We start from the raw sequence: 12,934 nt of genomic DNA on the forward strand, positions 1-12,934 counted from the left end.
CCAGTTACACATTTGCAGATGTTTGGCTTCCCATTTCTTAAACACTAACAATTAAAATAAACCATACTAGTTCCACTCTCTACACCCAGCTTCATCATTTTAACAAAATCCCACTTTTAACCTCAAAAACTGTGCAACAAGTGAGTGGGTGGAACAGGAGATTGACTTGTACTGTGGGAGAATGCTTTTACTCTTTATAGAACTTTTCATATGACAATGTGGGAGTGTGGATCATTGCACACTAAAACATAATTTACTTTAATAGCGCTCATTTTTCTTTATGCAAAGAAAGTTATAAAATAGCACTGTGGGGGCGAGAGGTCCCCTCGTCAGTGCAGCTGTTTAAATCAAGATATTTGTGGTCTGCTTCCTCATGCAGAAACAGTTGAAAATGAGCGTTGGGGGGGGGACTTGCAGCTACCCACCCCCTCAAATGTAAATAAATAGTCTTAAAGGGCCCATCATAGGGTGAGTTTTCCAAGGTAGGCCTGTAATATTCATGACAATGTACAATTGGCAGCAATAGCTCAAATGCCGCTAAAGGTCTGTCAGATCCACCTGTGGAATATAGCGGAATACTGTCCTGTTTTAAAAGCATTGGTACCATGATAACAAATAGAAAAATGAGAAATTAAGCTATGTGGGTGTACAAAAATGTGACTGACCTTGCAGATCAGGGCAGAGATGGCCCATATTCGCTTTCCCCTCAGCAGAACTACAGGTTCCTAAGCCTACATGCTTAGTTGTACCTATCCTACAGATCTCCCTTATAACTTATACCTCTTCATCTTCTGATTGGAACCACTGGTACTGTAGGAGGCCAGACCCCTTTGCACGACAACGCAGAGTAACTCGATAATTCAGAGGCACACACGCAGATGCTGGATGCTCAGTGATTGCAAGTTCTGAAAGGGAAATTCCCATCAACCAAATTAGCGTTACAATTTTAAAAATCTGTTGTCATTTGATTTCACATTTCTGCAGGTATTTACTTTATAAACTGTATTGCGAAACTGTCATTTTAAGCCAACCAAGACTATGTTTCTTTGTGTATATGTGTGTGTGGGTGGGGGTGTGTGCACGCTAATTTTCATCATAGAAATTGCTTTCCTGAACAGAAACACTTTTAAAAACATGGAACACAATTACACTGTCAAGATGAACAGCAGAACACAGACACTTTTCAATTTGTCAGTAATAGAGGGATACTTTAAACAAAAGGTATGCCAGGAAGTACAGACTACAGACTTCCGAGATTAAGATGTCCTCTTGCCAGAAAAGCAATAAAGCTTCATATCTTGCCAACTAAAACACATGACAGATTATTCACTTTTTACTGCAATGGCTTCAGTCTCCACTAAGAGTATCACAACACCCACCTGTCTTACAGTTTCCTTTTACATTCAATTTCAACTATTGCTATATAAATAAACATACCCCTTATCATGATTTGCAAATCTCTAGCCGATTCAACCTGAGCAGCTAAATCACATAAACTCTAGTTTGGAATGCATACTTCTCAGCTTGTCCAGTCATTACTGCATTGTCTGTGGGGAGAAAAAAAAAAAAAAACACATTCAAGTGAATTTAAATTTTAAAAAATTTATAAAATGTGTTTAGGTACTGTATTTATTCATACCAGCCTTGCAGGAATTGCTGGTATGCCAAACATATAAATAAATGTGTAAAGTATTCTATTTGGGTCAGCAAGGATGGAGAGGATATCAATGGGCTTCAGTTTCTGACCTTTATAAATGTTAACCTCATTTCAAGTTTTTATTCCAGGTCACAAGTTTAAAAGTAAAAAAAAAAACACATGAAAAGAGAGGGTTCTCAATTTCAGGTTTTTGTTGTTGTTGTTGTTTTCTTATTTAGACTTCACAGACTTGAAAATGGCAATTTGGGAAAGTCGATGCCAACAAACAGGGAGGGACTCGGAAAGACTAGTTTGAACATGCTGGCTCCTCGCTAGGATGTAACTGTCCTATTGCAAGCCATTCTGTTCCTGAGCAGATTTCCCACAGAGTACAAAATGTAAAGTTAGAAAAGGCTGTCAGGAAGGAAGGTGTTACAACAGTCTTCCTAATAGTAAACAGGTCATACAGAAGCCTAACTATCCTGTACAAAACATCTGTCATACATTTAAAAAAGCCTGCTGATTCTGAATCATATGTGACTAAAAATGAAAGTACAATTTGGATAATTTTTCAAGTACATTGTTATTACAAAGACATCTTCATTAACACACACACACACAACAGTTCTAGAAATTACCTGAGATCTTGTTTCTCATTTGTAGTATTTGTTTTTCTCACTTATCTGCACTGTGCATTAGTAGGGACTAGACTTCCAAAATTAGATAACAAAACTGGAGTACATGGGGACAGTAGGAGACAATTCCCTTTGTTTATTAAAGTAAAACATTTACTATAGAGCTGTCAAACACCTTGCATTATGCAAGTGCTGTATGTTAATAGAGAAAATAAAACAAGACAGAGAAAATTCAAAACATTACAGGGTTTGATGCAGATCAAGTTGCCTGAAACATTATCCCCTTTACCTTTCTTGTACGTTCTGAAAATATCATATACTACATAATACCAACCACAACATAGCCAAATAAAAGCCCAACACATATATTCTTTTAAATATAATTTACACAAATTAAGACTTTTTACTTCAGTTTAAGCCCTTGAATTTTAACAAAGTCAAATTACTTGGTTAGCCGTATTACTGCTAGTCATGAAACATTCGTGAAAAACTGAACTGCTTACTTGGTAAATCTGTTTATGAAAAAAAAAAGAGCTCATTAAGAAATAGTTGAATTTTGCTATTTTAACCACTTAAAATTGTTAATGGTTATTATTTTACAAATCCAGCTGTTGGAAAACATGGATTGAGAATTGATTAGCAGTTTGCTACGCATGTGGACTGGCAGAGCTACACTGGTGTTCTTTTCTGAAAAGAGACTAATATTGCAGATAGCAGACTGTTTGGTTCAAATTGCATGTACTGCTAACCATTGATAGAGACATTGCGTCTACAAGTTTCTTGCCCAGCATTGACTGCAAGCTAACGAGATAACAATGCTGTGGACTAGAAGGGAACAGGCTCTTAAGACTTCAGAGAGATCAAAAGAGATAATCCCACTGGCATCAAAGGGGGTCGCAAGAAGATAACAAAAGGCAGATGTATGGACCTTTTGTCTCCAGGAGTGTGAAGAATGCACTGAGTTCAGAGGTTGTCACACTAGACTACACACACAGACACACACAGACACACTCACACAATAAATTAAATTACCTTGACCATTGGTTAAGTGTCAGAGAAAGGGGAGGTGGACCATCTATACAGAAGGGTATTTAATGTCATGCAAACATTGTAATGTTGAGTATTCTGTTTGTCCTGTATCTGGGACCAGACTCCCTGCATATTTCAATAAACCTGGCAACTGACTGAAGAAAAGGACTCTGTGCATTTTCTTGAATCTACTTAATCACCATCATTTTTTTTGTAAGTTACTTCACCAGCATTAACCATAAATATGTAATAGTCTGACTAAATTCAGCAAGCGAGCATGTCGATAAATCACACATCTTGCATCAGTCGTTGCCTGTACTGCGTATGTAAACAATCAATTTAGTGTTCAAGCCTCTTCTATACAGCGAATGTAAACATATTTCACCTACCTTTAATTAAACATATACAAACTCGCTACAGGACAGTCATCCCAACAATACATCCCAACAAAGGAGTTTGAATGGATAACTGTTCGTTATGTAACTCCGATACGGCGTCGGCAATCTCCTGTACTATTACCGAGTGTATCGCTTTAATTTAAAATTACACGTGCCATATGAAACGTGCTGTATATGCTAACTATTTAACGTCACATTTACAGGTACTTTCAAAATAGTGTTAACACTATACAACAACTTTGAGTTAATAACAAACAAATTCAGCCCATACTAACAATACATTATAAACTTTAAAAAAAAAAATACGAACCTCATTCAGAAAAAAACCCCAAAAACTGCTACAAAACTGCTGTTACCAAGCTGTTTACCGTATTTCGCCTTGATTTTTTAATATCAAAAGGTGAATTGCACCGCATCAGTAAGAACAGACTAAAATCAGTCCACAAAACTGACACAATCAACACTTAAGTAAACTTACCAAACGTTTATACTGTCGTAGAACCAATAACCCGTAGTTCCACTTGAAAAAGTTTGAACAGAACACACTGAATACGATTATATTTTTGGGAAATCCCCTGAAGTTTGACACTACTTGCTTCTATTTCTTTTCTTTGGAAAGTTCCGCTGTCGGGGAGGGCGGTCGAGCGGGGACATCTCCTGGTCCTAAACTCCCCCCCTACACAATTACAGACTAAAATAATATTTGCTGTTTCCAGATTCTGAATCAGAACTGACTTATAGGAGTGAGGTATCATTTTATTCGCCTCTTTAAGCATGATAAGAAACATGCATCTGCGACTCAATTCTGTCATTATGCTATCAATATATTAACAAATGATTTCTAGATTTATACTCATACAACAGCCCTAACCGGTGGAGTTTAAACACCTGCTTTGTTGAAGTCATTCAAACAGAAACCTCCCAGGGCGTGATCTGAGGCTCTTGTTTTCAAGAAAGATTGTTGTGCAGGACAGACAGCATTACAATGTGCAATTAGCAGACATTTTCAATTAGCCACTACAAGGACAAAGTAAAATTAGGTAAAGTTATTGCCAGTTAAAGACTCAATAGCCCTAGAACGAAGTATATCTAAACAGTTAACAAATGATGGTATGAAAAATATGCCTTTAACCTTTAATCTTATATTTTAATCCATGCATAAACACAGTTGGTCCATTTTAATCATTTAAACAGCATTATATCTGTTGTGGAGCTTTATTCTATAGAAGCAGGTCCACATATAGGAACACCTCCTAACAGAACATTTCGCCTAAGGGAGCACCTCTGTGGTGAAATTGATTTTTCCCATTGTAAATGCTCCAGCTAAAGGAACAGGAACTTTGCTTAAAAGAACACCATGTTGATTCGTTCACAATGGATACAGTACTGTTTTGTAACCTGAAAATTCATCATCATCATCATACTTAAATTAAAATGGTTTATTCTGTCTTTTCAAAAGCGACTTGTCAACATGAGAGTGTCTTGAGGCACACTCTTTGGTTTCATAAATCATTCCCGAACCGCTGTCATAGACTCGTTTTGTATTGTGATTTCCATGAGTGCACCTCATTGCTATAAAAAGACATGTAAACAAATGGCGAAAAGTGTTGTACATTGTTTGAGCTTGTAACAGGGAGAGATCTGTGCTGACTCTGCTGGCGTGTTCACGGGCTGCAGGAAGAGGGCGGCAGTCGCCCAACAACCGCCTGTGAGTCATGGCAGTGACACGGGGAGGTGGGAAAGTGTGTGTGTGGACAGAATGGCCTCTTGGGTGATTGTCGGTCCTATAAAATAACGCTCTGTTGTTTCCTCAGGTCTGCCCACTTAGACGCGCTAAGGGTGCGGACACTTTGATTCAGGACCGGGAATCAGCGAGACAGAGAGAGAGAGCGGGGAACCCTTGGGCAGACCCCGGCGTATTGTGAACAGGCGAGATAGCAGAGAGTAGGACGGTGATCCGGGTCGTGCGGGTAGCGGCGACCGGGATAACGCTGCCGAGTGCAGCACCTTTTGTTTGTAGTTTTATTACTGTTTTATTTTCCCTTGTTCTTTTCGCCTTCTGTTTTCATTATTATTTCTTTGAGCACCTGCGAGTGCATTTGCAAGGTCGTGTACCAGCTGTGGTATTTCCGTGGTTCGTTGATAGGCAGCCCACGGTCAACAGTGCCCTCTACCGGAGGGAAAAATTACAGGGAAAGGAAAAGAGCCGGCCTAAAATAAAACTGGGCACCTGTGTGGTGTTTTCCAAGTACATTTCTGTCTCCTGGTCAGTGAATTACCCACACCCCTTCCACACGTGGTGTCAGAAGTGGGATTCACTGGCACTGCCCCAAGCAGTGCAGCTAGCTAGAAGGAGCAGACTAGCAATGGATGCGACCCAGTTTGCCGCAATGATGGACCTCCTGCGCCAGACGCTCACCGCGGCAGTACAGGGGGCGGCTAGACCCGCAGCTCCAGACCACTCCATCCAGAGACCCACCAAAATGACGGCCGAGGATCGACCGGACGCCTACTTGGTGGTGTTCGAGGCTATGGCGATCTCGGCCGGATGGCCCCAAGCCCAGTGGGCTAGCTATGTGTTGCCCCAACTCACTGGGGAGGCTCAAGCAGCTGCGAGGACGCTGTCCCCGGAGCACATGTTGGATTACCCTCGGCTGAAGGCAGCCATCCTAAACCGTGTGGGGGCCACACCGGAGGGCTACCGGAAGAAATTCCGGGAGGAGCAGTTTGCGGCAGGGGAACACCCACGAGCCATCGCCCACCGTCTGAAGGATTACGCCATGGGTTGGTTGAATCCTGACCTAAACACCAAAGCCAGGGTGGTGGAAATGATCGTGGTGGAGCGCTTCCTGGAGTGTCTAGCCTCGGGACCTCGGCTGTGGGTCCAGCGGCAGGCGCCAGACACGCTGGACCGGGCGGTCGAACTGGCCGAGCAGTACCAGGCAGCGGAGCCAACGCCTGCGAAACTGCCCGGGAGGAGTGTGGCTACTGGATCGTCCCCTCAACTGGCCCCGGAAAGGGCGAGGGACTGGGGGGAAGGGGTAGTCTAATTTGGTCGGGGGGTGTCGGCGGGAGCTCCCGGCCCGGGTACTGGGGCAGGGTGGGGATACCCACGGGCTGCTGCAGTGTCGGACCGGGGTCTCGCGCGGACGCCTTATCGGCGGGCCCCTTTTATGGCTCCTGTGTTTCCCCCTCTTTTCAAAACTTCGGGGAGAGAATCCAGCATGTTGGACGTGCAGGGAGGTGGGCCACCTCGCCCGGGACTGCCCTGTGATGGAGTGTGACCTCAGCCGACCAGGTAAGCACGTTCAATTACCTCAGTCGCTTCAGCACACGGGTTTTGTTATTCCGGTGACAGTGGATGGTACAAAAACCCAGGCTCTCCTGGATTGTGTCAGTCTCTATACAGGAGAGCCTAATCTCACCGGGGCATAAACGTATATTGGGACGGGTGCATATTAAATGTATTCATGGGGATGTCCGCTCCTATCCCAAGATAAATGTGTGTATGACTATTGGCCAGCAGGTGACGCAGGTGCAGGTAGGATTATGTCCTCGATTGCCGGTACCAGTAGTTCTGGGGCGGGACTGTGAGCAGTTTAAAGATTGGTTGGCTGCTCTGACAGCCCCGTCTTCTTTATTGGCTAAGAAAGAGGAAGTAATTGGAGAGATTTTTCCCTTTCGCGATCCAGAATGGTTTTGCCATAGATTTAAACCCCGCTAAACGGGAGCGTCGGATCGCTAAGAATGAGGGCTGGCAATGGAGGGAGTCGGAGAAGTTCCAGGTGGGGGCGGTTGGTGAAGAGTCCGTGGGGGAGGTCGCGGAGCAAGCGCAGGGGTCTGGCTCGGCTGCCTCTGCTCGGGACCGACCTGACCCCGAGTTGGAAGCCATGGGAGCTGATTTCTTAGCTCGCTCCCGTGACTTCCGACTCGAGCAAGGGCGTGACGACGTGCTGGGCAGGCTCTTTGACCAAGCAGCGGTGGTTAATGGTCGGGTGGTCGAGCCCAGACGCGCCGCCACGTACCCCCACTTTGAAATTGATCGAGACCTACTTACCGTGTTGATAAATTACCCCAGACCGGTGAAGTGCGTCATCAATTGTTCATTCCTCAGCCCTTTAAGGAGGATTTGTTGCAGCTGGCTCATGCTATTCCCCTGTCTGGTCATTTGGGAAGGGATAAAACTAAAGCAAGGCTTGTGTCACGGTTCTTCTGGCTGGGGCTGGATGGCGATGTTAAGCGGTTTTGTGAGCGTTGTGGGGAATGTCAGAAGGCCAGCCCTAGAGCCGTTCCACGAGCCCCTCTGGTGCCTTTGCCCCTAGTGGAAGCTCCGTTTGAGCGTATTGGGATGGACATAGTTGGGCCACTAGAAAGGAGTGCGGCAGGATACACCCACCTACTTGTCATTCTGGATTACGCTACGCGCTATCCAGAGGCAATTCCCCTCCGATCTATGTCCGCTAAGTCTGTTGCCAACGAGCTTGTGAAGGTTTTCTCCCGGGTGGGGATTCCCAAAGAGATACTAACCGATCAAGGCACCAATTTTATGTCCCGACTAATCCGCGGAACATGTAAGCTTTTGGGAATTAAGACCATTAGGACCTCTGTGTTTCATCCTCAGACAGACGGTTTGGTGGAACGCTTTAATAAGACCCTTAAGAACATGTTGCGCAGATTTATTCGTAGTGATGTGCGTTACTGGGACCAGCTGATTCCTCCCCTTCTCTTTGCGATCAGAGAGGTTCCCCAGGCTTCCACGGGGTTTTCACCATTCGAGCTGCTGTATGGGCGGAGACCCCGGGGCGTGCTCGATCTGGTCAGAGAGATGTGGGAGGAGCAGCAGGACAATTCGACCAATACAGTCCGGTATGTGTTGGACCTGCGCAAACGTCTTGAGTCTGTTGGGAAATGGGCGCATGACAATTTGCAGCAGGCGCAGCACAGACAGGAGACACAATATAACCGAGGAGCCCGGTTGCGCACATTTCAGCCGGGGGATAAGGTACTTCTGTTATTACCCAGTTCTGAGTCGAAACTCTTGGCTAAGTGGCAAGGACCCTTTGAGGTTACACGCCAGGTTGGGAAGGTGGACTATGAGATCTGCCAGCCGGAGCGACGGACAGAGAAACACATTTACCATATCAATCTCTTAAAGCCTTGGTTACAACCAGAGGCGTTGTTAGTGGCGCATGCAGATGACGTCACGGACCTGGGACCTGATCTTTCTGTGTTGGCAAGAAAAGGATCGGTACAGATTGCTGAGAATCTGACACCAACGCAGAAATGTCAGGCTCACGGTCTGGTGGCAGAGTTTCCTGACGTGTTCTCTTCAGTCCCGGGGCAGACTCGAGTAGCCCATCATCACATTGATATTGAGCCGGGGGCGCTAGTTCGCCAGAGGCCGTACCGTATACCTGAGCGTAAAAGACAGGTAATAAAAGCGGAAATTGACGAAATGCTGAGACTGGGGGTAATAGAAGAGTCCCAAAGTGACTGGAACAGTCCGATCGTTTTAGTCGATAAGCCAGACGGGTCAACTCGATTTTGCATTGATTTCAGACGAATCAATGAGAAATCGAAATTTGACGCTTATCCGATGCCCCGAGTAGATGAGTTGCTGGAGCGTCTAGGCACGGCTCATTTTATGACGACACTGGATTTAACGAAGGGGTACTGGCAGATACCCCTGACCCCGGAATCTAGAGAGAGGACGGCGTTTTCGACTCCCTTCGGGTTGTACCAATTCAGGACCATGCCCTTTGGGTTGCACGGAGCCCCCGCCACTTTCCAGCGGATGATGGATCGCATCTTGCGGCCCCATCAGCAGTACGCCGCTGCTTACATAGATGACGTGGTTATCCACAGTGAGGATTGGCCGAGTCATCTGTGTAAGGTAGCGGCGGTGCTGCAATCCTTGCGGGAGGCGGGGCTCACTGCTAACCCAAAGAAGTGTGCCATTGGGAAGAGTGAGTCGGAGTATTTGGGGTATCGAGTAGGGGGCGGCCAGATCAGACCGCTAGTTGCTAAGGTGAAAGCCTTGGCTGACTGGCCGGTTCCTACAACCAAAACCCAGGTGCGCTCTTTCTTGGGACTAGCGGGCTATTATAGAAAGTTCATCCCGAGTTTCGCTACGCTCGCTGCTCCCTTGACAGACCTCACCCGGAAGGCTGCCCCAAATACGGTTCAGTGGACGGAGTCGTGCCAGAGGGCCTTTCTCGCCTTGAAGCGGAGGCTGTGTAGTAAGCCAGTACTATGCAGCCCGGATTTTGGTAAGAGGTTCACCCTGCAGACAGATGCGTCAGAGACAGGTCTCAGGGCAGTGTTGTCTCAGGAGGTTCGGGGAAGCGAGCACCCAGTCCTGTATATCAGCAGGAAGCTCCTTCCCCGCGAGAAAAATTATAGCACCATCGAGAAGGTGTGTCTCGCGGTAAAATGGGCAGTCGAGTTACTCCGGTACTACCTCCTGGGGTGACACTTCACCCTGGTTACAGATCATGCCCCCTTAGCATGGCTTCACCGGATGAAAGATAGCAATGCCAGAATCACACGGTGGTACTTGGCCTTGCAGCCCTATACCTTCAGGGTAGTCCACCGAGCAGGAAAGCTGCATCAAAACGCAGACTTTTTCTCTCGGGAAGGCATGGGGGTGTAAGATTTTCAAATGAACCGGTGGTGTCATTCTGAGGGGAAGGATATGTAACAGGGAGAGATCTGTGCTGACTCTGCTGGCGTGTTCACGGGCTGCAGGAAGAGGGCAGCAGTCGCCCAACAACCGCCTGTGAGTCATGGCAGTGACACGGGGAGGTGGGAAAGTGGGTGTGTGGACTTTCCCCCTCTCTGAATGGCTGAGAGGCGGGTCTTGGGTGATTGTCGGTCCTATAAAATAACGCTCTGTTGTTTCCTCAGGTCTGCCCACTTAGACGCGCTAAGGGTGCGGACCCTTTGATTCAGGACCGGGAATCAGCGAGACAGAGAGAGAGAGCGGGGAACCCTTGGGCAGACCCCGGCGTATTGTGAAAGAGCAGGCTAGATAGCCGAGAGAGTAGGACGGTGATCCGGGTCGTGCGGGTAGCGGCGACCGGGATAACGCTGCCGAGTGCAGCACCTTTTGTTTGTAGTTTTATTACTGTTTTATTTTCCCTTGTTCTTTTCGCCTTCTGTTTTCATTATTATTTCTTTGAGCACCTGCGAGTGCATTTGAAGGTCGTGTACCAGCTGTGGTATTTCCGTGGTGCTGTCTATCATCGTTGATAGGCAGCCCACGGTCAACAGTGCCCTCTACCGGAGGGAAAAATTACAGGGAAAGGAAAAGAGCCGGCTCTAAAATAAAACTGGGCACCTGTGTGGTGTTTTCCAAATACACCTGTCTGTCTCCTTGTCAGTGAATTACCCACACCCCTTCCACAGAAATCAGACACAAGTCGTCGAGCAATTTGGTATTTCCCATTCTGGTGAGTTGCTTCACCATTCTGTTAAATAATGTGCATGTCTTGTATATTGCTGCCCTGTATTTAAGCGTGTGTAGGGGTGCTTAATTTAGTTTGACAGTTAGTTTATTAACGTTACTTTGTCTGTTATTTTATTATTAACATACACTTGCCTATTGCTTTTCTCTTATTTATTTCATTTCATATGTTGATGCACGTGCGTCATGACAAGTAATACATATTTATTTATTGATTCATATTGTGTCTGGTAGCTAACTCCGTCTTAGAAAACACTTTGCCTATAAGAACACCTAGCTTGCTTCCCGGGGGATGTTCTCATAGTCGGAGACTACTGTATTTTTTTTTTTTTATTGTATTTTGGGCCCTGGGAAAAACCAGTGGAAAAAGTCATCGCTGTTTAGAAAAAAAAGTAACTGTGCAAACTTTCCACTGGAGCACAAGCTGAGTAAATCTGGTTCAAAACCATGTTTGATGTTATCTCTGTGATGACCTTCTTCTATTTAGTTGCCCATGATTCATAGTATAGCAAGCCTTACAGGGTCAAGGTTGTTGCAAATTGCATCACTTAGACCGACCACCGGTGAAAAAGAAGCCTTGCTATTCTGATATAAATGTTGGTTTAACAGTATATCAGCTGAAATGCCTACTTTACTATAATTCATACTGTGCACAAATTGTAAGCCTTTTTAGTATACATGTGTATTACAGTAATTTCACAATTGTAAAATAATGCATGATCAACACGTTTTGAAACCACATGATTTCTATTATCCCGGATTAGTTGTGAGACATAAGTGACATGCCCATTCAAAAACTATACTGGTTCATGTCTGAAAATATAAGAAACGCCTTTTGCAGGAAAGTAGTTCTGAGTTAGTTGTGAAACCACTGCCAGAAAATGAGTCTTGTGAAGATCAATCTTAAAATAAACAAAACTACCCTAAGGAACAACAAATTAGAATTGGTCAGACAAGCTATAAACCTTTTCTAAATGCATCTTTCTCGAGCTAGTTTAGCAGTGAAGGCCTTTGCATAAATGTATCAATTAATGTGAAATCCTCTCACAGTTTTACAAACGGGGACACTATCACATTAATTCATATCAGGAAAAACATTCCTTTTTTTTTACACACCGTCGTGTGCAACGTCGGTGTGTGCAACACTGATATTGGTGTTCTACGTGGAAAAGCAGCTTGTGTGTTTCCAGTTACTATGAGTAAACAGTGTCACTTGTGGAAATGGTATTTCTCCCTGTGTAAAGTGGTGCAGCGTGTCCCTTTCTATTATCGGTCAATGTAACCAAACCACTTTTATGCTTGGAAAATAAACCAATGTGACTGGATGCCTGTATTTATTGCTCACATTACACGAGTCTTCAGGGTGGTGTCCTGACTTTGATTGACAATATCATATGAGAGGGCAATCCTCATAAGGCATACCAGGCATGCTGATCCACTGAACTAGGGTTTGAAAGCATGTGTATGAATCAAATCCTACAGCGCTTTTGAAAACGTGTAACCGTTTTTGCAACATGCATACCGTCTCAAACGAGTGTTCCGACTCGTCATGAATTCATCTGCATACTGCAATATCTTGAAGATTGTCTAATCGTTTTGAGATTCATTTTCCATGTTTCACCAGTGAATTACGGGCAGCGAGACCTCCTTTCATGTAGCTCGATCATTTCACAAGTTCCTGAATCACTGCTTCCAATTTCTTTACCTTAAGTTCTTCGGGGGGGTTTGCCTCCTGTAGACCAGTGTCCGAAGAGAAGTTGTGGAAAATGTG

The 12,934-nt window shown here is 45.0% G+C and overlaps 1 protein-coding gene across 4 annotated transcripts in view; it reads right to left on the minus strand.

Annotated features, from left to right (window-relative positions):
- The window catches only part of LOC121294351 (mucosa-associated lymphoid tissue lymphoma translocation protein 1-like), a 24,892-nt gene extending 11,961 nt beyond the window's left edge, over positions 1 to 12,931 (minus strand). For 2 of the 4 annotated variants that reach the window (XM_041217976.1, XM_041217973.1), the window contains exons 1-3: positions 4,177 to 4,280; positions 1,438 to 1,547; positions 781 to 905 (exon numbers count right to left, since the gene is read on the minus strand). In XM_041217976.1, coding sequence (XP_041073910.1) covers positions 781 to 905; positions 1,438 to 1,447 — 135 coding nt within the window. In that variant the 5' untranslated portion in view covers positions 1,448 to 1,547; positions 4,177 to 4,280. Of the gene's footprint in view, positions 1 to 780; positions 906 to 1,437; positions 1,548 to 4,008; positions 4,027 to 4,176; positions 4,281 to 12,868 lie in introns of those variants that run through there. The other 2 variants (XM_041217974.1, XM_041217975.1) reach the window with 2 other exon arrangements.
- Between the last annotated feature and the right edge of the window lie 3 nt (positions 12,932 to 12,934).

Source organism: Polyodon spathula, chromosome 19 (genome assembly GCF_017654505.1).
Source record: "Polyodon spathula isolate WHYD16114869_AA chromosome 19, ASM1765450v1, whole genome shotgun sequence".
Lineage (NCBI taxonomy): Eukaryota > Metazoa > Chordata > Actinopteri > Acipenseriformes > Polyodontidae > Polyodon > Polyodon spathula.